Raw genomic sequence first — 25,830 nt, 5'->3', positions numbered from 1 at the left:
AGCTTATGCAGGGGCTGGCCCAGTGGCACAGCGGTTAAGTTCACGTGCTTCGCTTCGGCAGGCCAGGGTTCACAGGTTTGGACCCCAGGTGCAGACCGATGCACCGCTTGTCAAGCCATGCTGTGGCAGTGTCCCATATAAAGCAGAAGAAGATGGGCACAGATGTTAGCCCAGGGTCAATCTTCCTCAGCAAAAAGAGGAGGATTGGCATCGGGTGTTAGCTCAGGGCTAATCTTTCTCACACACAAAAGAAAAAAGCTTATGCAGATGAAGTCATATAAAGGTAGAGCTTTTTGGGCTCTTCAGAAGTTTTAAAGTAAGAAGAAAAGATATCTGAAATTACATGTGAAGTAATAAGTTGTCTAATTACCTGCAAGATCCATGAAAATTTTCAACATGAACATGTTGAAAAGGTAAGATTTAGTTCATTAAGACAGATCGGATTATTGAGGAGTTGAATTTAGATGCAAGATAATTGTGAAATAAAATTAACATGAGAAAGCTTAGCAATTATTTTATTGTAGTCTTTGAGCAAAAAATGAAGACTTGATTTTTTTTTTTTTGGCCAAAAAATTTAGTGTTACATAAAATATTAATCAGTAACTAAATCAGAAGAAATCTCCAATACTCTGAAGCTTTACTATGTCTAAGTGCCTGACTCATAAGTAATGTAAATGTTGACTTTTTCTTTCAAATCAGTGGAATCTTTCATGAAGAATTCATGCCACATGGACAATTAGGCTTGATGCACAGAAATGTTGAAGTGTTTGGGTTTTCTTTTCAACTCAAAAGAAACAAACTATAATTTCTTCACCATATTTTCACTGTAAAACTAGGTTGATTTCCACTTTCTTAATTTGAGCTAAAGTTTTTGAAAACTTAGCAAGAGATAATTTTCTTACCTTCAAGAATATGAAAAAAAATATTGATCTGGGTTCTGGATGCAATTCCAGGAAGATTCCTAAAATATTGTGGAATATGTATAAAACTCCTGACCTGATTATTCTGATGGAGACAGTGCTTCTTGGAATATACAAAGGCAGGCGTATTTTTTTAATTACTTTAATAATTTTATAAAACTTTTCTACCATGACTATTTCATAAAGCAATCTGTGTGACTCAGGGAGGCGCTTAATGTTCTCAGGACTGATGGCTATAGGTGCAGTATCTTAGGGGGCTATTTCTCTTCTGAACTACCTTTATGCCCCTCTTCTCTCCTGCTACCTCCAATTTATGAGGGTCTTTGTAGACCAGTGAACACTCATTTTTTTCTCTTAGTCATGTGTGTTTGGCCCTTTTGAGAGAGCACATCCATTTTTCATCAAGAGCTCCAGAGACACGGTAAGGAAAACCCCGCAGGTAGAAAGGCAACCTTAATATAGATAACAGGATGTTAGGCTCCTGGGCAGCATCTCCACAATCCAGAGCACTCCTTCTGCACGGGGAGGATCAGCATGAGTCAACCTGCTGGAGGTTCCACAGGTTTCCTTTGTGTGGTAAAACTGCTAATGTAACTGTCAAATGCCCTTAAGGGCTCCTCTTCTGCTAGTCCTGAGAGTTTCACTCTCTAACAGTCTTCCTTGGGTAGGATCAGCCCCCTGCACTCCAATGCAATGACCAACCATTAGTTGGTCAATTTTCAGCACTCAGCTGGAGATAGTCACAATACAAAGTCAAGGGGGAATAATTGGGGAGTGAACAGTAAGAGTTTCATGCTTAAAAACAATAAATAATAAACAACAAATTTAGCCTTTCCTTCAAAAGGCAATATACACATTTTTATATTCCACATATTGCAGGGGCCAATGTTTCTCTTTACTCCCTCCTGACTTTTGAGTAAGTCAGACAGTTTCAGAGCAGAATATTTGATATTATGATATAGATTTTGTCATTCATTTCCAACTTAAGAGGCGTAGGAAGATCCACCATTGACACCATGTTTGAGATGCTGCCACAGAATCTGTTGCAGAATTTCTATCAGAATTTTAAAATCTGACAAGCAGGAGCGTGGCTTATAATAAAATCAGGCTAAGTAACTCTAAGAATAAAAAAGAGAGAGACAGAGAACTTTTCTGGATTATTTTTTCAAATATATGGGCAAATAAGTTGAAAGAGGAGCAGGAAGTTGATGCAAAAACTGTATCTTGTAAAATACTGCAATTTTCCATGGCTGATTGGTGGAATCCTGGCAATGCACAGTGAAAATTTTATTTGTGAATTAGGAAACCCAAATTTCAGATTTTGATCATTTGAGAAAACGTTTTGCAGAAAAAAGAGATTAGAGATCTATGAGCCATTTCTTACCTTACTCCACTTACTTACTCTATGCTATCATAGGATAAAAAATTAAAAGCAGTTCTGTCAGATGTAAGACGTCTACTGATGAACAATTATTTTAGGATTCTTCATACATCACTCTATTTTCTTTTCCATATTATAACAATATATATGAGGTTTCTTTATGCCGTAAGTTAATTTCAGAAATGTTTATCTACATGTTTCTTCATAAATATTTTTGGTTATGCATGCTTATTCATAAATATCTAAATAATTAAAGAGAAAGATCTCACCATTAGCCTTGAAAAATATGTCACTTCCTGTGGTATATGTTATGTACAGTGCCATTCTTATAATCAGAAAGTATTTTTTTAGCCTTACCTTTTGGGGAAACTCTGCATTCACATCAAGAAATGCTAGTACAACTCCAGACAACACGAACTCAAGCTCCTTCTGGTTCTATTTTAAAAGAGATTGTTTTGACAGCTCTAATTGTGGCAAACAGAAATGCCAGTCAGGTAGCTGAACTTGCGTTTCAAACACTATCATTCAGGACTGAATTTATAAAATATTAAATATGAGCATTAAGAATATCATATATTTTACATAGAATATTTTGGTTCCAACATGATTTCCAATTTTCCCAAATCATTGGTCAATCCAATCCCTTGCTACTATCTTACTCAAATTATGCACCAGGCAGGGCATTTTCCTGTAGAAATCAGCAAGTTAACTGGAACAACCTCTCTACAGGAAGGCCCTGTCAACATATACTACAATCTTTTTTCTGAATTATATTCTGATGATAATAAAGTGAAGTAGGTTAAGAAAAGAAAATTAATTTTCTTTATAAGAAACATCTAATGAAGCTTTTATTCAGGGATTCACCACATGTTGAGAGCAACATCCTGGGCTCAAGAGGAAAAATCAGATTCCATTCCCCATTCAAAAAGGAAGTGGAGATGTGATATGGTTTCTAAAGTAATAAATTAAGGAATTAATGACTAGATCACAAGGATTGAGACAAATATTTTAGTCGAACAAGTATATATAAAATATTACTGTTGTATCCTTCTTTATAAAGATCTAGACAGGATTAAAGGATTTACTAAAGACTACTAATGCCTACCACTGTGATTAAGAGTATTCTGTTTTTTTCTAATAGACATTTATAACTAGAAAAAGAGAATTAACTGGACAGTCAGGCTGTACAAGTTGGCTTTTTTATTTTACGAACAAGATTTTTTAGGAACAAGCACCTATGTGAAGATGCCCTATCACTATCAAATTTTCCTACAGAAAATCCAAAATATTGGAAAATCCAAATAGCTAGATTTTTTTTTTTACATAAATCATTGTACTTAAGACAGTGCCTGACAACTTACTGTACTTAAGACAGTGCCTTGACAACATACAATAAACATATATTTATTGAATGAATGATAAATAAGATAAATTAGAAATTGATGAAAATCAAAGTCTGCATGGTATATCTTTTTCCATCCTTTTACTTTTAATCTTGTCTTTATATTTAAAATGTCTGGGGCTTCTTGTAAAATGCATACAGTTGGGTCTTGCTTCACTAATTATCACTACATCGGGGAACTGCAAATCAAAACCACAATGAGATATTACCTCACACCTGTTAGAATGGCTATCATCAAGAAGACAAGAGATAACAAGCGTTGTTGAGGATGCTGAGAAAAGGGAACCCTTATACACTGTTGGTAGGAATGTAAAATGGCACAGCCATTATGGAAAACAGTACAGTGGTTCCTCAAAAACTTAAAAATTGAACTACTATATGATCTAGCAATCCCACTCCTATATATATATATATCCAAAGGAATTGAAATCAGAATCTTGAAGACATATCTGCACTCCCATGTTATTGCAGTAGTATTTGCAACAGCTGAGATATGGAAACAACCTAAATGTCCTCCAATGGATGAATGGATAAAGAAAATGTGTACACACACACACACACACAATGGAATATTATTCGGATAAAGAAAATGTGTACACACACAATGGAATATTATTCGGCCATAAAAAAGAAGGAAAGCCTGCCATTTGCAACATGGATGAATCTGAAGGGCATTACGCTAAGTGAAATAAGCCACAAAGAGAAAGACAAATACTATTGTATCACTTATATATGGAAGCTAAAAAAAAAAGCCAATTTCATAGAAACAGAGAATAGAATGGTGGCTACCAGGTGCTGGGGGTAAGGCGAAATCAGGCAATGCAGGTCAAAGGGCATAAATATTCAGTTACAAGAAGAATAAGTTCTGAGGATCTAATGTACAGCATGGTGACTATAATTAATAATACTGTATTGTATATCTGAAAGTTGCTAAGAGAGTAAATCCTTTTTTTTTTTTTTTTGGTGAGGAAGACTGGTCCTGAGCTAACATTTGTTGCTAACCCTCCTCTTTTTGGTTGAGGGAGATTGTCCCTGAGCTAACATCTGTGCCAATCTTCCTCTATTTTGTTTGTGGGACACTGCCATAACAAGGCTCGACGAGCAGTATGTAGGTCCACGCCCAGGATCTGAAGCCACGAATCCCAGGCTGCCGAAGTGGAGCACACCAATGTAACCACTATGCCACTGGGCTGGCCCCTAGAGTAAATCTTAAAAGTTCTCATAACCAAAAAACAAAAATTCTAACTATGTATGGTGATGGATATCAACTAGACATGTTGTGCCGATCATTTTGCAATGTATAGAAATATCATATAATTATGTTGTACATTAGATCTTAAGCATTCTTACCACACACACCCAAAAAAGTTACCTACGTTAACTATGTCAGGTGATAGACACGTTAATTATCTTGATCTTGGTAATCATTCTACAATGTATACATATATCAAATCATCATATTATACACTTTAAATATATAAAATTATATGTCAATTTTTCCTCTATAAAGTTCAAAAAAATCACTCTTAGGATAATATTTACTGCATGTTCTGACATTAGGATGTATCCCATCATACCTTATAAGACTAGTCACTTCAACTCAATCAGAAATGTAAACCTCTCACATTATCCCTCATCATATAAACTCACCACTAGGTTTCTCTAATAGATCCCATTTCCTATTCTTCCTATCCTTAACAAATTGTGATAATATGATTTATAACAAGAAATATATATTTGGTCTTCTTCCCCATTTCTGGCACAGATCTCCTACAAACCTTGGAAATTCCTAAGTGATAACTGCAATAACGGTGTCTTGATATTCATAACAAACCCCTTTCAACCACACCTGAGTTTTTGTTACTGAGGTAACTTTTGGAAAGCACTTAAGGATGGGGACTGGTTGCCAGGGGAACAAACCATGTGATTGGAAGGTTAGAACTTTCATGTTATTGCAGCATTATTCACAATAGCCAAGATATGGAAACAACCTAAATGTCCTTCAATGGATGAATGCATAAAGAAAATGTGGTATATATATACAATGGAATATTATTCAGGCAAAAAAATGAAGGAAATCCTGCCATCTGCAACAATATAAATGAATCTGGAGAGCATTACGCTAAGTGAAATAAGCAAGAAACAGAAAGACCAGGTAGGGGAGAGGCTGAATCATTAGCCAATGACCACTGACTTAATCAATCTCATCTATGTAATGAAGCCTCCATAAAAATCCAAAAGGATAGGGTTTGGAGAGCTTCCAGGTTGGTGAACACATGGAGATTAGAGAAGAGCAGTATCCTAACAGAGCATGGAAGCTCCAAGCCCCTTCCCACATATATTGCCCTATGCATCTCTTCCATCTGTCTGTTCCTGAGTTATATCCTTTTATAACAAACCGGTAATCTAGTAAGTAAAATGTTTCTCTGAAACACTCTAGCAAATTAATCAAACCCAAGGAGGGGGTCACTGGAACTTCCAATCTACAGCCAGTTGGTCAGAAGCACAGGTGACAACCTGGACTTGAGATCGGCATTAAATTTGTGGACGCCAGGTCAATGTCCATGGAGAACTGAGTTAATTGGTGGTGTGGAAAAAACACAGATAGTGGACAAATCCTTCCACTGTCTTTTAAAATTCATGGTCGATCACCAATAGGGTGACTATGTATTACAGTTTGTACATTCCTGTATCACGTTACTGTTTTTCCAGTATCCCATCCAACAGATGAAAGCGTCCTCATTTATATAATAAATTAGATGATCAACTTAATTAGCAGTAAACTCTCCTATCCTCTGAATGTTTCCCTCGCCATAACTGCAACTTGATGTCCCCTTAGGACATTGCTTCCCCTGCAGGCCTCTCAAGTGGAGACTGCTTTTCCTCTCACAACCCTCATACACAAAGCCTGGAGCCAGGGTAGTTTTGCTCTTTGATGGCCATTGTCACTTTCCATCCAACTCACTTGCTCTCTCCTCCTTTTTCATTAAAAACCTCTAGCCCCTTTGAGATGTATTATCAGACTTTATTATCCCTTGCCCTCCTTGTTGATTTACCTCTGATCACTTCCCCTCACTCATTAATGAATTCAGCACCTACTTTCCACCACTACTCGTATTATACTTGGAGACTTACACACCCCAAAGTTATCCATCTAATTCCATAGCCTCTTGATTCTTAAACTACCTAGCTCTAAACATCTATTCCTCTACCAAATCTTAGCATCATTTCTATAGTCACACACTGGAAACTGTTATCAGTAATAACTGTACCACCTCTGAAATCTCAATTTCAAACTTCCTATTCTCTGACCCTCACCTTCCATCTTATTTATTCTAGAATAAAATAATTCCAATAATTCTCATGACAACCTCCAATCAGTGACCACACCAAATTTCCACTATCCATGGTCCAGATGTCCTTCTTCCCTCCTATCCAGCCTATTCTATGGTCTAGCATTATAACACATTACCCTCAACTCCCTTCTCTCTCTCCTTCTCTTGTGCTCATCTATTGACACCCCAATCCAATTATCTGCCTACTCTAGGACTATGCACCACAGCAGAATGTGGCATGCGCACACACATACACACAAATCACATAATCACACTGACCAGATCTACTTCAAATTTATACTCATATATCTGAAAGGGGCACACAACAATGCCAAACAATCCTACTCCCTCCCCCAGCAGATCTATCCTCTAGATAACTATATCATGACCTCTCTCTCCATACACACATCTCAATATCCCCCTTCGCTCTTAGTTGAGTGCTAAGAAAGTGCTCTGCCATTTTCTTCATAGAAAAAAGTACAATCAGATAAAAATTATCTCATTTTTTCTTCAAGCAAGTCTACCAATCTACCCAGACAGCTATCCTTAATATCATATCTCTAAAAAAGAAAAATCCTCTAATTTAATCCCTCTGAACTATTATTTCTCTAAAAAATTCCTTAAGGGTTATTTATATGCTGCTTCCTTCTCATGGTTTAGCACAAAACTGAAATGTCACCTCCTTCAGCAAGGCCCTTCCAAACTACTGTAACTAAAGTCTCATCATCCTCTACTACAGGACCCTTTTGTATAGCAGTTGTCTATACCTGAAATTATCTTATTAAGGTCTGTCTCCAACCACCAGAACTTCAACTTTTTGGACATCCTGTCTTCTATATCACTGTATTCTCTAGTACCTAAAATAGCGCCTGACACATAATAAGAGCTAAATAAAAATATCTACTAAATAATTTACTGGACTGATTACTGAAAAACACTAAGTAAACCAAGATCTACTACTAATAGACATAAAAGTCAAAATTTACAGACACTTTTACTATATACTGAAACCTGATATTTTTATGGATACCCAAGCCTATTTCACTACAAACATCATCATGTCCATTATCCAAAATAATGGTAGATACATGGAGAGATATATTATCCAATACACTCTGCTCTTTGATGCTAAATACTAGGAATAATTTACATATTTCAAATTAAATATTTGATATTTTAATAATAATTCTTAAATTAATTATTCATATTCAAACAAATAATTATTGAGAATCACCACAAAAATAAAACACAGCAATTATATTTTTAAAAACAATTCAAATAACTTTTTTTAGCAACAAAAAATAGTAAAAGCATTATCCAAAGTAACTATTAAGTCATTAGTAATTTAACTCTCTCTTTTAAAATGGAAATTAAGTTCAACATTGTATTAGTAATTTACTGAACATTAGATATTATAAATTACAAATGTTTAGTTCTAAGTAAAAACTATTATTATACCTCATCAGCAAAAACATTAATAAACTCTAAGCTAAAATGAAAACCAATACTCTTAAAAGTAATGAATTCAATTAGCACAATTAAAAAATCAAAAAGTAACATCATAATCCATTTTTCCTACTTTAACTTACTGAATAAACACTTTATAAATTAAAGGAATAGTCAATTTGTTAATGTATTTTACCTTAAAGATAATCTTTATTTCTACTACTCTTTACTTTTACCTTATTCACTAAATGGATATTTTTCTTTTATAGAAGACTATACACGTCATGGGTGAAAGTATCTGTCATTGTTTGCCACATAGAATTTGAATCTGCAAGAGTTCTGAAACTTACTAAAAAAGCAAATATTAAAATATGAGGTTAAAACGTTGGTTTTGGGGCCAGCCCTGGTGGCCTAGTGGTTAAGTTCGGCACGCTCTGCTTCGGCAGCCCAAGTTCAGTTCTCAGGTGCAGACCTATACCACTTGTCTGTCAGTGGCCATGCTATCACGGTGGCTCATATACAAAAAGAGGAAGATTGGCAACAGATGTCAGCTCAGGGAGAGTCTTCATCAGCAAAAAAAAAAAAAAAAAAAGCATTGCTTTTGTTTCTATAATTGTAGATATTCCAAAATTGGAAAAGAGGAAAACTTACAAGTCAGATCCAAAATCAAGATTTTTCATGTATGTTTAAAAATGTTTCTTCACTGATTCTATTAAGAAAGAAGCAATTTTAGAAATAAAACTACTTAAAAAAGTCAAAATAATACACAATTATATTTATAAAATCTGATGACCATATTATAAATTATTGCCTTTTTCAATCAACTAGTATTTCCCATAAAATCACATATACACAAAAAAATATAATAAGAGATTTCTCACCTTGTATATAACATATTTAGAGAGAGAAATGGGTAAATGCAAGTCACATGTGAAATCCATGAGGAGTATATCTGTGATGAAAATAATCCTGAGGCAAATGTAACTTTTAAAATGTTTTAATTCCTAAATATACTTTTAAGTAACAATAACAGTAAATTATACTTTCTTATTCAAGTGATATCTACTTGAATCTTTTAAGACTCTCTTACAAAGTTTCTTTAACAGATGGCCAATAGGCACATGAAAGATGTTCAACAACACTATTATTAGGGAAATGCAAATGAAAATTACAATGAGATATCACCTCACGCCTGTCAGAATGGCTATAATTAACAAGACAAGAAAGAACAAGTGTTGGAGAGTATATGCAGAAAATGGAACTCTCATATACTGCTAGTGGGAATGCAAACTGGGGCAGCCATTATGGAAAACAATATGTAGATTCCTCAAAAAATTAAGAACAGAACTACCACATGATCCAGCTATTCCACTGTTGGGTATTTACCCAAAGAACATGAAAACACGAATGTGTAAAGATATATGTACCGCTATGTTCACTGCAGCATTATTCACAACAGCCAAGACTTGGAAACAACGTAAGTGTCCATCAAGGGATGGACAGATAATAAAGATGTGGTTTATATACACAATGGAATATTACTCAGCTATAAAAAAAAAAGATGAAACCTTGCCATTTGCAACAACATGCATGGAACGTGAGGGTATTACACTAAGTGAAATAAGTCAGAAGGAGAAAGTCAAATACTGTATGATCTCACTCATAAACAGAAGATAAAAACAACAACAACAACAAACACACACATAGATACAGATTAGATTAGTGGTTAGCAGAGGGGAACGGGGGAGGGAGGAGGGTGAAAGGGGTGAATGGGCACATGTGTACAGTGACGGACAGTAATTAGTCTTTGGGTGCTGAACATGATGTAGTCTACATAGAAATCGAAATATAACGATGCACACCTGAAATTTATATAATGTTATAAATCAATGTTACCTTAATAAAAAAATAATAATAAATTATGACCTTGTTCCCCCAAAAAATACAAAGTTTCTTTGTTTTTTTCTTGGTGAGGGAGATTGGCCCTGAGCTAACATCTGTGCCAATCTTCCTCTATTTTTGCATGTGGGATGCTGCCACAGCATAGCTTGAGGAGCGGTGTGTACGTCCACACCCAGGATCCAAACCCACAAACCCTGGGCAGCCAAAGTGGAGCACATGAATTTTACCACTATGCCACTGGACCGGCCCCAAGACAAAGTTTCTTTAAAAAAATAATTCTTATGTTGTTAATTCCAGTGAACCATTATTAATGACTAATAATGTTTCTCTAATGTGCTTTCTTTAATAGAGTAAATTCACCAAGTCATGAGCATGGAGCACTGCCTGATTTCCTGCACAAATTTTAAACATAAAATTATAATCTGTTAAGACCACAATAGAATCTTTTGTAAAGAAAAATACTTGTGCAAAGATACACAAATAATTTTTAAAAATAAAAAAAAACTAGAGGCCGGCGCCGTGGTGTAGCAGTTAAGTGCGTGCGCTTCACCGCTGGCGGCCCGGGTTCAGATCTCGGGCGTGCACCGACGCACCGCTTGTCAAGCCATGCTGTGGCGGTGTCCCATATAAAGTGGAGGAAGATGGGCACAGATGTTAGCCCAGGGTCAGTCTTCCTCTGCAAAAAGAGGAGGATTGGCATGGATGTTAGCTCAGGGCTGATCTTCCTCACACACAATAAAATAAAAGAAACTAGTACACAGGATAAGGATAGTAGAAAAGGAAAGAGGACAGTGAGGGTAATGAGAGAGGGAGAGGAGCCTGGGAAGGAAGAAGAAAGTATGAAGAGAAAGGAGGGAGAACATGGTGACTCTAGTTGACAACAGTGGATTGTATAATTGAAATTTGCTAAGAGGGGAGAACTTAAATGTTATTACCGAAAAAAAAAAAAAAGTAAATATGTGAGGTGATGGATGTGTTTGTTCATTAACTTGATGGGGAGAATCTTTTCACAATGTATATGCATACAAAATCACCATGTTGTACACTTTAAATATCTTACATTTTATTTGTCAATGAAGCCTCAACAAAGCTGAAAAAAAAAAAAGAGAAAGGAGGGAGAATATGCTAAACACATCCAGTAAATAAAAAAATTAGATTGGACAAATTAAGAGGTAGTGATTCATTCTATGCTATGGGACACATTTAAACGCAGTTTCATTACATCTAAAACACAATATTATTTATCTATAAAAATATCCACTCATACCCATTTTTTTTTTTTTTGTGAGGAAGATCAGCCCTGTGCTAACATCTGCCAATCCTCCTTGTTTTTTGCTGAGGAAGACTGGCCCTGGGCTAACATCCGTGCCCATCTTCCTCCACTTTATATGGGACGCCACCACAGCATGGCTTGCCAAGCGGTGTGTGGGTGCGCGCCCAGGATCTGAACCTGCAAACCCCCTGCCGCCACAGAGGAGTGCACACACTTAACCGCCTGCACCACCGGGCCAGCCCCCACTCATACCCATTTTTAAGGAATAAATCCATATAATAAAAGTCCAGTTATATAAAACTTTTGAGTTCACTAAGTCAAACCTAATTTTTACTTACAGCATCAATAACATTTACTTCTATACCAAAGGCAGCTGTATCCAAGGGTCAACAATTTACCTCCCTGAAATTCAGCATTATTCAATGGAAAGGATTCTCTAATGCCATGATCATGTTTTTAAATAGCCAATTTAGGGCAATCAATGGGAATATGTGATGAAGAAACTGAAGACGTTATATAGAAGTGCTCTGCTACATAATTCACTAACAATAGTGTGGTGAGGAGCTTGCTCGTTCCAAAATCTTGGGGAAAAAACAACATTGTAATGGTCATGGCTAAGGAAAGTTGGGTTTCTAGTCTTAAAGTGGAGGCACATAATTTTTCCTAATAGATGTAACTCCCATGTTCCACATAAGAAATCTTGTAATCCAAGCTATAGAAAGCTGCCAAGCACTGTTACTTGCTTCAGATACTGTAGTTCTCAACCCTTTATACTCACATGTGCAAGAAACTCTCAAACTAAGATCACTCATCACACAGTGATTTTCAACTCACTACAAAGGGACTGACTAAATGTATGGTCACCTCGTATACAAGAGAATACTACCCTCTGAGTTACATGGTTTAAATAACAATTCACAAAACAATCTACCCCACATCAAAGTGCAGTCAGAGTACATGTAAAGTTACAAATCCACAAAACCTGGTTCTAGTCCAGGCAAATGGAGCAAACATAAAGCATAGGAATTTAAAGCAAACCAATACAATAAAAAAGTAACAACTTTTAAAAACCAGATTACATTTTCAGCTAAAATCCTCACATAATACTACACACTTCGAGAATTTTCAGTAACTAAAAATACTAATAATAATATTTTTAAAAAATATTATTTAAAACTTTTTTTAAAGTTTTTAAAACTGCTTAATAAAAGCAAGTGACTAAAGAAGCATTGTATACTAGAGAAGATTAAATGGCATGATCTTGGTAAGAGGTCAGTAAAATATTAAAAATTAGTAACATAATTCAAGAGGTCAGAAAAATAATTTGGAAAACTATACATACTTTCTTCAAAAAATTTTATACATTTCCAACAACACGGAATTTTAAGCTTGCTTAAGTGTCCAAAAAACATCCTAAAATGTTGTATTTAAAAGATAATAGTAATTATTCTAAAAAATCAACACAAATTGAAGTAAAATTTTAAGATTTAAATGGTGTCTTATGTAGGAACTTTCTTTTTTTAAAAAAGCAACAATAATGGATAAAGGAAATTTGCCAAATTTATTTTTAACATGAAAAAAATTACTGCAAGATGATTTTAACTCATTTGGTAAGAACTCATTATACATTATTATATTTCTTCTCTATTAAACCTAGATAATCATTTGATATTATAGGTGTTTTAGATTATAAATGAGCTAATTTGTTTTTAAATCCAAAAAAAGTCAATAATAGAAGATAGAAATCTAACTTTTGTTGAGATTTTAAAATATTTTCTGCATAGTTTCCCCAAACATTCATTAGCATTCTAGTTATGACCAGCATTAAAGCTTTTAATAAAGGTCTAATCCAGGTCAACAATAAATGAATAAATAAGGATAAAAATGGTCAGAAATAAGCATTGGTGTATGTTCATGTATCGCATATTCACACATATATATCAAGCTTACTTTTAAATCACATTTAGTTTTTCCTTACGTCTTAAAACTGGATACAGAAAACTCTAGAAGTTATAAATAAAGAACAAAACAAAGTCCCCTCTTCTTGCCAAAATGTGTACATAACTGCAGTAGATTTAAGTTGGATATAAATATATACTACATATATATCTCTTATTCTATACAAAATCTCAGTAAATATTTTCCCAAGGGGGTGGAAAAACTTTATTCTCTCAAATTCAAAGTTTTTGCCCACTAAAAAAGATTTAAATAGCCCTAGTTACAGAAATATGTTCTTGAAATTACAGCTGTATTATATCCTACTTCAGTTATTTCCATATGAAAACTTCAACATAAGTAGTTTGTCACAGAGTCAATAAACTTATTCAATGAATAGTGAAAAATCTAAACTTATCCAGTGATTACAAATGAAAATGTGTGCTATTTCAAAATTATATGCACCTCTTTAAAAATTAGGGCTACTACCCAAAGCAATCTACAGATTCAATGCAATCCCTATCAAAATTCCAATGGCATTTTTCACAGAAATAGAACAATCTTAAAATTTGTATGGAACCACAAAAGACTCCAAATAACCAAAGCAATCTTGAGAAAAAAAAACAAAGCCGGAAGTATCAAGCTCCCTGATTTCAAACTGTATTACAAAGCTATAGTAATCAAAACAGTATGGTATTGGCATAAAAACAGACACATAGATCAATGGAACAGAATAGAAAGCCCAGAAATAAATCCATGCATATAGGTCAATTGATTTACGACAAGGAGCCAAGAATATACAATAAGGAAAGGATAGTCTCTTCAATAAATGGTGCTGGGAAAACTGGACAGCCACAGGCAAAAGAATGAAATTGGACCACTATCTTACACCATACACAAAAATTAACTCAAAATGGATTAAGGACTTGAACATAAGACCTCAAACCATAAAACTCCTAGAAGAAAACATAGGCAGTAAGCTCCCTGACATTGGTCTTGGCGATGATTTTTTGAATCTGACACCAAAAGCAAAGGCAACAAAAGCAAAAATTTAAGAAGATGGACTACATCAAACTAAAAAGATTCTTCACAGCAAAGGAAACTATCAACAAAATGAAAGGGCAACCTGCTGAATGAGAGAAAATATTTGCAAGTCACATATCTGACAGAAGGCTAATATCTAAAAAATATAAAGAACTAATACAACCAAATAGCAAAAAAACAATCCTATTAAAAAATGGGCAGAAGATCTGAATACACATTTTTCCAAAGAGGACATACAGATGGCCAGCAGGTATTTGAGAAGATGCTCAACATCACTGACCATCAGGGAAATGCAAACCAAACCACAATGAGCTATCACCTCACACCTGTTAAAATGGCTATTATCAAAAAAGACAAGAAATAACAAGCATTGACAAGGACGTGGAGAAAAGGGAACCCTTGTGCACTGCTGGTGGGGATGTAAATTGGTGCAGCCACTATGAAAACCAATACAGAGGCTCCTCAAAAAATTAAAAATAAAACTACCATATGATCCAGCAATTCCACTTCTGGGTATTTATCCAAAGATAACAAAAACACTAACTTGAAAAGATATATGCACCCTCATGTTCACTGCAGCATTATTTACAATAGCCAAGATACAGAAACAACCTAAGCATCCATCAGTGGATGAATATAAAAAGAAAAAAAATGTAGTCTATACATACAACGGAATATTATTCAGTGATAAAAAAGAAGGAAATCTTGCTATCTGCAACAACATGGATGGACCTTGAGGGCACTATGCTAAACTGAAATAAGTCACATAGAGAAAGACAAATACCACATGATATCACTAATAAGTGGAATCTACAAAAAAAAAGCTCATAGATACAAGGAACAGACTGGTGGTTGCCAGAGGCAGGGGGTGGGCACAATGGGTGAAGGAGGTCAAAAGATATAAACTTCTAGTTATAAAATAAATACGTCGTGGGGATGTAATGTACAGCATGGTGACTACAGTTAATTTGCATATTTGAAAGTTGCTGAGAATAAATCTCAAAAGTTCTTATCACAAGAAAAAAATTTGTTGTAACTATGTATGGTGACAGATGTTAATTAGACTTACCATGGTGATCATTTCACAAAGAATACAAATACAGTCACGCACTACATAACATCATTTTGGTCAATGATGGACTGCATATACAACAGTGGTCCCATAAGATTAGTACCATATAGCCTAGGTGTGTAGTAGGCTACCCCATCTAGGTTTGTGTAAGTACACTCTATGATGTTCACACAAGGATGAAATTCCCTAATGACGCATTTCTCAGAACACATCCTTGTCGTTAAGTGATGCATGACTGCATCAAATTATTATGTTGTACACCTGAAACTAAAACAAAGTTATATGTCAATTAGACCTTAATAGAAAAAAATTATGGCAATTAATAGAACACCTAATCACATTAACTGAGTTCAAGTTTAGTCCCTAAAGAATAGTTTCCTTATTCTGTTATACTATTTTATGAAATAAGTTCAATCTAAACTACTTGCTTATCATTATTTTCAAACTATAAAGTTCACATACAATTTTGCAAATTGACGTAGGTATCCTCTATTATAGGTCTATACCTAATTATCCTATAATCATTAATGGAAATAATACTGTCCCAATCAGGCAGAACAATTTCCTTCCATAAGAACTTCTAACCCAACTCAACAACTAATCACATTTCAAATTATGGATTTTAAAAAATGTAATAGAGGCACATTTTTAAAAATAAACATAGTATGAAATCTTGCTTTTTACTGAGTCAGTAATTTTTCTGTGTGTCTGTCTCTTCACAGCTATTTGGTTTACTTTCTTCTTCTGGGCAAGTTTAGTATGCAACTCTCATTCTTTAGACAGTCAAAAGCCCACAGACTTAAATTGTATGAAGACTTAACTTAGTATTGTCAGCTGAAGACACCATAACTAGCACCATAAGAACAACTGCACTAAATTTTAACACTGTTCATTAACAGTTCCATTTTCCTGAGTTTGCGTTTGTTCTTTGGCATCGGCTTAGGATATATTCCGTTTTTCAGAAGGTGTTCCTTGCTGAGGCGAATCTGAGCACCATGCTGAAGCTGGAAAGAGCATAAAGCTTGAAGAGGGCGAAGCAAAGTCTGTTAAGATAAAAAAAAGATACTAAAAAAGTGTCTGTGACAAATCATAATATTCTGTCTAGATTTTTTTCTTCACAGATTACATTTCTTTTTATTATTATTGGCTTTTAACTATGAAAAGCAATAGACATGCTAATAAATATATGATTATTTCTAAATAAATAATTTCTTTAAATTCATACCTTACACACCACTAAAGAATTCCAATAAGAATACAAATACAGATTTTCCATATGGGTGATAAAGTTTGAATTTAGTTTTACACATTAATAGTCAAACACCACAAAAAATTGTTGCCATTATAATAATTTAATCTGTAACAAGCAGACTAAAAGAGACCTTTAGATACAAATTAGATAATTCAGTTTCATTTACAGACTGATGCAAGCTTCCTGCTATCTGATAACAAGGAGATGATGGCAGGAATGGGTAAGTGGTTTACTAATTCTCTCACACTAGTCCACGGACCACACACAAGCTAAATATCCAGGTTTTGGTGCATTTGAAATAATTCTAACTGTATATGTACCTGTCTAAATTCCAATATCTATAGGGCCAGCCATATACATAGACATGCAAAATGGCTGGACCCACATGGCTGGACCCGTAAGATAAAGAGAATGGTAGAGGCTGTAAAACAACTGGAGCATATGCTCTACCTAAACTTATTCATTTTCAAAAATTAAAAAAAAATAAAAACACTATGTCAGTGTTTTAAACATATTTTGAGTCAGATTCTTTCTTTGGGCCTGAGACCCCTGATATAAATCTCTTAAATAACAACAGCAAAAGCTTGATTGAACAGATTGATTAAAAAAAAAAAAAAAAAACATAAAAGGAACAAACAAAAACACTGACAGATTTAACAACAAAAATTTCACAATGTCGGGGCCAGCCCAGTGGCGTAATGGTTAAGTTTGCACGCTCCGCTTCAGCGGCCCGGGGTTTGCAGGTTCGGATCCCGGTGTGGACCTATGCCCCACTTGTCAAGCCATGCTGTGGTGGCGTCCCATATAAAGTGGAGGAAGATGGACACGGATGTTAGCCCAGGGCTAATCTTCCTCAGCAAAAAAGAGGAGGATTGGCAAAAGATGTTAGCTCAGGGCTAACCTTCCTCAAAAAACAAAAATAAATTCACAATGTCTATGTGAAAATTTACTCCCCTACATATACAATGTAAGGGGTAGCAAAGGGCTTAATAGCTTCAATTTACAATGAACTAATAAACTGTGGCAGTCACTAGTAGTTGCTTCTCCATATCCATTCTTTTCTTCTTTGTTAAAAAAATCCAAAATTTTATTCAAGGTGGCAATGTGTCCAGCTTGTAATATTACATTGGCTAATGGAACAGTCTATCCAATGAGATGTAAGCAGAAGTCTTAGGGTGAGGCTTCCAGGGATACTCTTTAAAACTGGACAGACTTAGCAGGCATTGGTTTTTGCCCTTTCTTCTTGCCTGGAACATGACTGCTAGACATCAGATAACCATCATGTGACTACAGTACAATAAACATAAAGATTAAAGTCAAATACATATGATGAAGGACATAAAGACGGAAGAAATCTGGGTCATTGATGTCCTTTTCAGGCTGCATCCCCAGTCCTGGACTGCTCACTTTGGCATTTCTTATTTACAGGAGAAAAACAAATCCCTATATGTTCCAACCACTGCAGTAACGGCTCTGTTACATGCAACCAAATGTAATTCCTAACTGCTATACACCAATAAAAAAAAGATAAACATCTTGGAAAAGCTCTGCACGACATTCCTGTAGAAAGCCCCTTAAGCTTGTTCTCATAATTTCTTCTAATATCTTCATTACTTCAAACAAGAGAGCAAATGTGGAAACAACTATATATTACTTTACAGAGCCATAATGGACTGATTGGATTCTGAAAGATCATACCTAGGAAACATACCTAGGACTATATACAGACTGAGACAACTGAAAGTTCTATTGCTATGTGAGGACGTTTATTAGATTCTTCATAGATAGGAGAATACTAATATTCCTGTGGTTAAAGGCCTCCAACTTTTATCTCCTGGAGATAAGACTCTACCAATTTTCTGAGGTAATTAAGAGAATGAATTTTGGAGATAGACAGATCTGGATTAGATCCCCACTCTATCTCTGTGGTCGTTACTAGGGCTCTTCACAAATACTCCAGTGCTCCTTCTTGGTATATGATCACATTGTTTTTTCTAGCCCCCTTTGAAGTTATGCATGGCCATATAACTTGCTTTGGTTAATGAAATGTGAGCACGAATAATGTGTGTCACTCTGGGTAGAAGCTTTCAAAGCGGTGTATGATTCACCACCTCCCCTTATTCCTTCCTTGATGAAAGCAGAATGACTGACGTGTCTAGATGATGTCTCCATCAGCCTGGGACCCTAAGAGACTGCAGTGAGCAGAGGTCCCCGGCAACTCCACTGGACAGACAGCGTGAGAGAGGCGTAAACCTTTGCTGTATTATGCCATTCTGATTTTGGAGTTTTAAGTTACTGCAGCCAAATCTAGCCTATCTTGACTAATGCAATCACTTACTAGCTATGTGTTCCCAGATAAGTTATATAACCTCTCTTTGCCTCATCTTCTTCACCTGTAAAATGAGGACAGTAACACCTACCTTACAAGGTTATTATCATGGTACACTAAGATGATGCATTTAAAGTGTTTAGCACACTACTTGATAATAAATGATAATGTTGCTATATAAATTAATAACATCATATCTGAGGCAATTTGAACTATATGAGAGACGGACTGGCTTAGAGGAACTAAGAAAATCCTCTATTTACAAAATTAGTTCATTTCTAAAAGTTTGGGGGGAAATCAGTGTTTTGTAAATCCTTTTGTCTGTAGGTGCAAAGTGACAGTTTTCAAGGGACCATTATTATCAACTTCTGGTGTTGAGTAGAGCTAAGGCACTTAGGCTACGGCACAAAGCTTCGCCACATCAGGCTATACAAGTTCATAAGGTAAAACTGCCAAAGAAGAGAAGGTTCTATAATAAAGACGATCCCCAAGCTCAAAGCTTCCAAGGTATGAAAAGACCTGGTAAATATTATAGTAGCTGAAGGAAAACCACCAACTTTTAGTTCATAATTTTTGTCAATCTATCATCAAGAACCAAGAGAGGCAAGGAAGGGCAAAAGGATTAAACCTTCCTGAGTGCCTGGTGTCAGGCAATTAACACACATTATCCCATTCAATTGTCACAATAATATTATGAGGTAACTATTTTTTGTACATTACAGATAAGAAAACAAAGCACAAAAAGATTACAGAAATTGCCCACTGGCAAAAAGTGATGATGATAAGTGATGAAGTTTTGATTCAAACCTGCTTCAAAACTCATACCATGCTACTTCCAAGTGTCTGAAAAACTGCTCAAGAATAAAGGATGAGGAAGAATCAACAGGCTAAGAACACTATTCTATGCCAAGTTCTTTGTTTTGAGGAGGCCTACCTCTACAGAATGAAGCCAGGTGAAAAACTGCTACTCTTCCCCAACATCTTAAGGCTTTATTAGGATACCCCTAATAAAAAGTTATTAAGGGAAAAATGTATGTCATAGCTTTCCTCCCTAGGAAAGAGAAAAAATACCTATGTTCAGAGCAGATGGTAACTGTGTTTCTCAGTGGAATGTACTCATTTTTTAATTGTAGCTAGATTTGAACAGGCTGAGCTTGGCGTTCCCCCACTAAGAAAGCTAATTTTTTGCCAGCTTTAATAATAAGCAACTTGGGATGTTTCATTACACATTTCTTCTGCTCATGCTCCCGTCGATCGACCATCTTATCAGTACCCCCCAAATCACACATCTAATTGTCAAACATCCTTTTTCTACTCCTGGCAACTTTAGTATGACTATTCCTAGTGACCAAAGCAAAGAGAACTCTAGGACGTCACTATTACTTTAGGATTTTGTATTCGATTTGATCCATAGACAACAATAACAAAAGCTGAAGAGATCCTGGGTCCTGTCACCTTTCTGTATCTTAAACTTTGCCTGTGTTAGATATTATACTCAGAATATAAGATAGGTTTCCTACTGTGATGGTACATTAATTAATACCAGAATAATATATCTTATAAAACTGGGAAGGGGGAACAGTAGCAGCAGTAGCAGTAGCGGTACAAACCCTATCCCAAACTCTAACCCTATTATATTACAACTACTACTATTAAACCACCACCACCACCAACATTAAAGCTTCTGTTTAGGATTGCAGTAACGATCCAATTCCAACTGTGGGAATAAGAGGTATAAGTATATAGAGAATTCTTTTCAGCACCCAAAACAAGGAGAGGAAAGAAAGTATTAAATCTATAGCCAAAGAATATTATATTTTCCCTAAAGACTTGAACTTTTAATGGGTCCCAGGTATGTGCTGGCTGATCCTAGAGTTTTACATCAACAAAAAGGAAAATAAATACAAAGATTATACAGAAAGCAAGTTTAAACAACAGCACTGGGTTTCATCTTTCTTTAAGACACCTTAAAACAGTGTAGTTTTTTTGTTCAAGAACATACAGGGATGATGGTGAATAAACAAAATAGAAAGACAAATATAGGGGTATAATACATTGGAGTTGGCAATAAAGTTAGAGGGGAGGGAGAAAAGTCTGAGAACACTCCTTGGTCATTTGGGGTAAGGATCTAGGGGCCCTCATGAATTTGTTTTTCTCAAAGGAGAGAGAACAGAAAAAGAGAAATTGCCTAGACCCAAAACGAAGTCTACTCGCACGAATACACACAAAAAAAGCCTACTCGTGAAAGCCTACTTCTTTCAAAAGAAGAAGAGTCTTCAACTCTGACCTTTTCCAAGGCTTAGGGTAGGGAGAGGAAAAAGGCCATTCAACGCTTGCTTCTGGCACTCTTTAACTCTCCTTACTCGCTCGGGAGGTTTTTTGTTCTTGTTCTTGGTAACTAATCCAGTTACTCAGACCTGAGCTTTTATCCATTATTGAAATCTCCTTCATGGCTAAGGCACACTCTTATAATAGTAACCATAGTATATAATGAGAGAGAGAGAAAGAAGAAAGAGTACTTCGTGTGTGTGCGTGTGTGTGTGTGTGTGTATTAGAGGGGGGCGTTATAAAACTCCATTTAGTTATGTTGCCATCCTCTGACTTTTTCTTCTTGAGTTGTATTTACCAAAAATTTTCAGTGATTAAAAAACTCTAACAATTTAAGTTTTACTATTTTTTTCTTTTGCCATAAGTGCAAAGTTTTTCACATATTCCAAAAGATTGAGATGTTAGTAAGCCCACTCAAACATTATTCTTTACTGATGATTATTAATTATATATGAAATCATCAGGCTTTCATGGAAATTAAATAAAATGATGATTGCAGGTTATAACCTTTTCATATTCTGCAGGAGTTTTTCTCAAAAAATTATATCTTTTTTACACTCTAAGCAAAGTTAATAAGATAAACAAGAAATTGGTATACCTCCTCAAATAAAAGCACCAATGTAAAAAAAGAAAAGGTTGCTGTAAAATATTCTTTTGTTTCTTTTTCCTGAAGAAGAGTAGCCCTGAGCTAATAGCTGTTGCCAATCTTTCTTTTTTTGCTTGAGGAAGAGTGGCCCTGAGCTAACAGCTGTTGCCAATCTTCCTTTTTTTGCTTGAGGAAGAGTGGCCCTGAGCTAACATCTACACCAATCCTCTTCAATTTTGTATGTGGGTCGCTGCCACAGTGTGGCTGATGAGTCGTGTAGGTCCACGCCTGGGATTTGAACCTGTGAACCCGGGCCACCGGAGGGGAACACACCAAACCTAACAACTACACCATGAGGCGGCCCCTGTAAAATATTCTTTTAATTAAAACTTAAAAAGGTGAGTACAAGAAAATACAAAATACTAACAGAGAAATACAAAATACTAAAAGAAAAATCTAGCCAAAAAAACTGTATTTAATGTTGTGCTACTTAAAAGCAATTTAGCATATTACAAATGCTGTTTGCACAGCTTAGAATGAATATTTAAATAGTCCAATCTGGAATGCTAAACTAACACAGAAAAACACCAGAGGGGGAAAGAAGGTTACAAAAGTACACAAATTTCTATCACAGATACATTTTACTTGTCACTTGAGCTACAAATTTAACATGTTATGCACCTCTAAATTTTCTAGATAAAATCTAACCAAACTCCTACTTTCAAAAACTATATCACTTTCCACAGACATACCTCTTGTATGTAAGTATTTTTCTCCAAGATGGAAAGAGCAATAGCTGCACACTCCAGTGTAGAAAGGCACCTATTAGTTGGCTGTGTCCGAATTACATACTGACTAGAAACGCTAGTTTTTAACTGCACCTGAAACCAAAAACAGAATAACAGAATGTAATTTTGGTTTTAAATTTAAAAGTATAAAGTCTGTGTTTTAAATACTAATTACTTTAATTTCCTTCCAAAATTTCCAGTTTAGAAATATTCAATGTATCAATATCTTCTATACATAATATACTTTTGTTATTGTTATTGTTAAATAGTAGAAGCAAGAAGACAGTTACACATATATTGGACAAAGAAAATATACCCAGACTATACATAAATTCCTATAAATTAAACAAAAAAGACTAACAGCCCCCTCCCAGTAGGCATCTAGTATCTCTAAAGTCCTATGAGTCTCTCATTCCTTTAAACAATTACTCTCTCATCCATGCCATCTTGTCCCTCAACCTCATTCCTCCTTTGTTTCTCATGCAGTCACCCCATGATGAGAAATACAGTTCTTCTACTCTGTTTTTTCTTCAAAGAACTCCCCTCTACAACTTATATCATTTCTTTCCTCAGAAAGAGGAGGAGAGGAGGAGAGGAGGAGAGGGAAAGAGAGCATCATAAAAGATTCACTACAGAATGTATTTGATTTTGAAATACATCCTTTAAAGCATATTTGACTAATAATGTTTTAGATATGATCATATTAAAATTACTCTGTATTTCTACCAATGAAAAAGATGGCAAATAGATGTAAGGATGGAAAGAGATCCAGGAAAATAGTTGAGAAACATGTATAATGATAAAAGAAAGCCTATGATTAAATAATTGTAAGAATAATTCATAATGTTGATTAACTGTAATTACTGAAAGCTTTGCTATTTCATCAGGTCAACTAGTAGAACAGAGTATAGCCAACTACTGCTTTCAATATTCAGTTCCAAGTCATCACTGGATGAATTTATAATAGACATCTGATTGCAACACAACCTTCGGGAAACATGCAAAATTCACAGTGAATTTTGTTTATTGGAATGAATTTGATTTTTAAAAGAAGTTTGTTATTTTAGGGAGGAGTTTTATTTCTCACTTTATGAAAACGCAGAATGTTAAATTTTTGTAAGTTAAAAAACTTCAGAATATCCTTCACAAATCATCTAACCACAAATTATCCAGTAACTAGATATATTAAAAGAGTATATAACTAAGATCTGTCATATTATTAACATACATGTTATTAGAGCATGTTAATGTGATCTTCTCACAGTTCCTCCTTTTATGCTTATGTGCTAGTTCACCTTCATCACACACTTGATTCAATGAGTAAATGACCAAGAGCAAAAAGAAACCCTGTTGATTCATCTTCTTGAAAAGTCACAGGCATCACAATAAATAATTTGTCAGAAATTGCCTTGTCTTCTTGAATAAAAGTTCAAGAAATTCCAAGTCAAAATTAACTATTCTAAGAAAGGACAAAATTAACATAAAGTACAGTATAGAAAGAGGATCTACTGAAAGACCAGGATTATTATATCAAACCTAACAACAATTAATCAATCAATCTCAGTCAAGTCATTTAGTTTCTCAGCTCCTCTTCACCTATAAAAACCAGATAGCTGGACCTGATGCCGTTAAAACCTATCTTTTAATGATCAATCCTAAGATTGTAATTAATATATACATTAATTATAAATTTCAATATAGTTATTAATATATTATATACATAATCTTAATTTCCAAATTTTGTAAGCCATGCTGACTCAAAGAATGCTTCAGTAATTTTGATCTTTTTGGAAGTTGGTTCTCTATGGATATAAGTTGTTTGAGTGCTCGTAACATAACCCTTCTTTACAAATAGGAAAATCACTGGTTGGCTTAGAATTCTACCAGTATAGATTGTGAGCCTGTAATATAACTTCCATTTTAGAAACAGCCAACTCTTTCAAATCTTATTTCTAGACTTAGCTTCAACTCTTTTCCATTGATTCTCTGAATTGGCTAAAATTTGAATTGCTGTAAATTCTTTTGTTGTTACAATGCCATCCTTTCTTCTCTTCCATTAAATCTTAAATATATATTTAACATATAAGAATACCAGATAACAGTTTGATGGCTATGATCACTGTTCAGATGCCTTCAAAAAGACTTTTGTCAAATGTTTCCTTCCTAGATATACCTTTACTACTTTGGTCACCACAAGTGATTTGTGTTGTTAAAAGTTTGGGTGACATTGCATGTTTTTAGCTTTAGGGCTAAAAAACAAACAAATATCCAAGGAAATAACATGCCATGGCTTATGTTTGCAGAACATATATATTTTTTAAATAATTTACCATAACATAGTTTATTCTTTTGTCAAGCAAACTAAAAATTAAGACCACAAAATTAATATTTTAATTCATAATCCACCCCCACAAACACTGTATTTTTATAATTTGATGGTGATTACTTGTTATCTGTACTCAGGCTATTTTAAGCCAAGTTTCATTACTACATAAAACTGTTGTGCTTCTAACTTAATTATTAAGAGTCACAAGTCTTTCTAATTACTTGAGCAGCTTCCTTAAAGGTTTCTAGAAAAATCAACCTATTTTCCAGGCTTTCTGAAACAACCCTAGTCTAGAACAGGCTGAAATAAACTTTCTTTTAGTACCACCCTCAAGTCTTTACCACTGGAAAACAGACATAAAAACCCTCCTTTCTGTAACAGCCTTCTATGATCTTTCAGAAGCAAAATTCATTATCTAAGCTTATAAGGTGCCCTTTGAAAGAGAGGTACTAAATCTTTTCTTCTAGCCCTAATCCCTTGATCCAGTTCACTCCTTTCATTCCCTCAGTTT

At 34.9% G+C, this 25,830-nt stretch overlaps 1 protein-coding gene across 1 annotated transcript in view; it reads right to left on the bottom strand.

Annotated features, from left to right (window-relative positions):
• Positions 1-13,796: 13,796 nt before the first annotated feature.
• The window catches only part of DTWD2 (DTW motif tRNA-uridine aminocarboxypropyltransferase 2), a 92,812-nt gene continuing 80,778 nt past the window's right edge, over positions 13,797-25,830 (bottom strand). The window contains exons 5-6 of the mRNA XM_004420284.3: positions 22,958-23,086; positions 13,797-16,753 (exon numbers count right to left, since the gene is read on the bottom strand). Of these exons, the coding sequence (XP_004420341.1) occupies positions 16,583-16,753; positions 22,958-23,086 (300 nt within the window). The 3' untranslated portion in view covers positions 13,797-16,582. The remainder of the gene's footprint in view (positions 16,754-22,957; positions 23,087-25,830) is intronic.

This window comes from Ceratotherium simum, chromosome 4 (genome assembly GCF_057802395.1).
Source record: "Ceratotherium simum simum isolate JZ-2026a chromosome 4, ASM5780239v1, whole genome shotgun sequence".
In the NCBI taxonomy this organism is placed as follows: Eukaryota; Metazoa; Chordata; class Mammalia; order Perissodactyla; family Rhinocerotidae; genus Ceratotherium; species Ceratotherium simum.
Note: the sequence above shows the minus strand (reverse complement) of the source record. Positions and strands in the feature narration are given on the sequence as shown.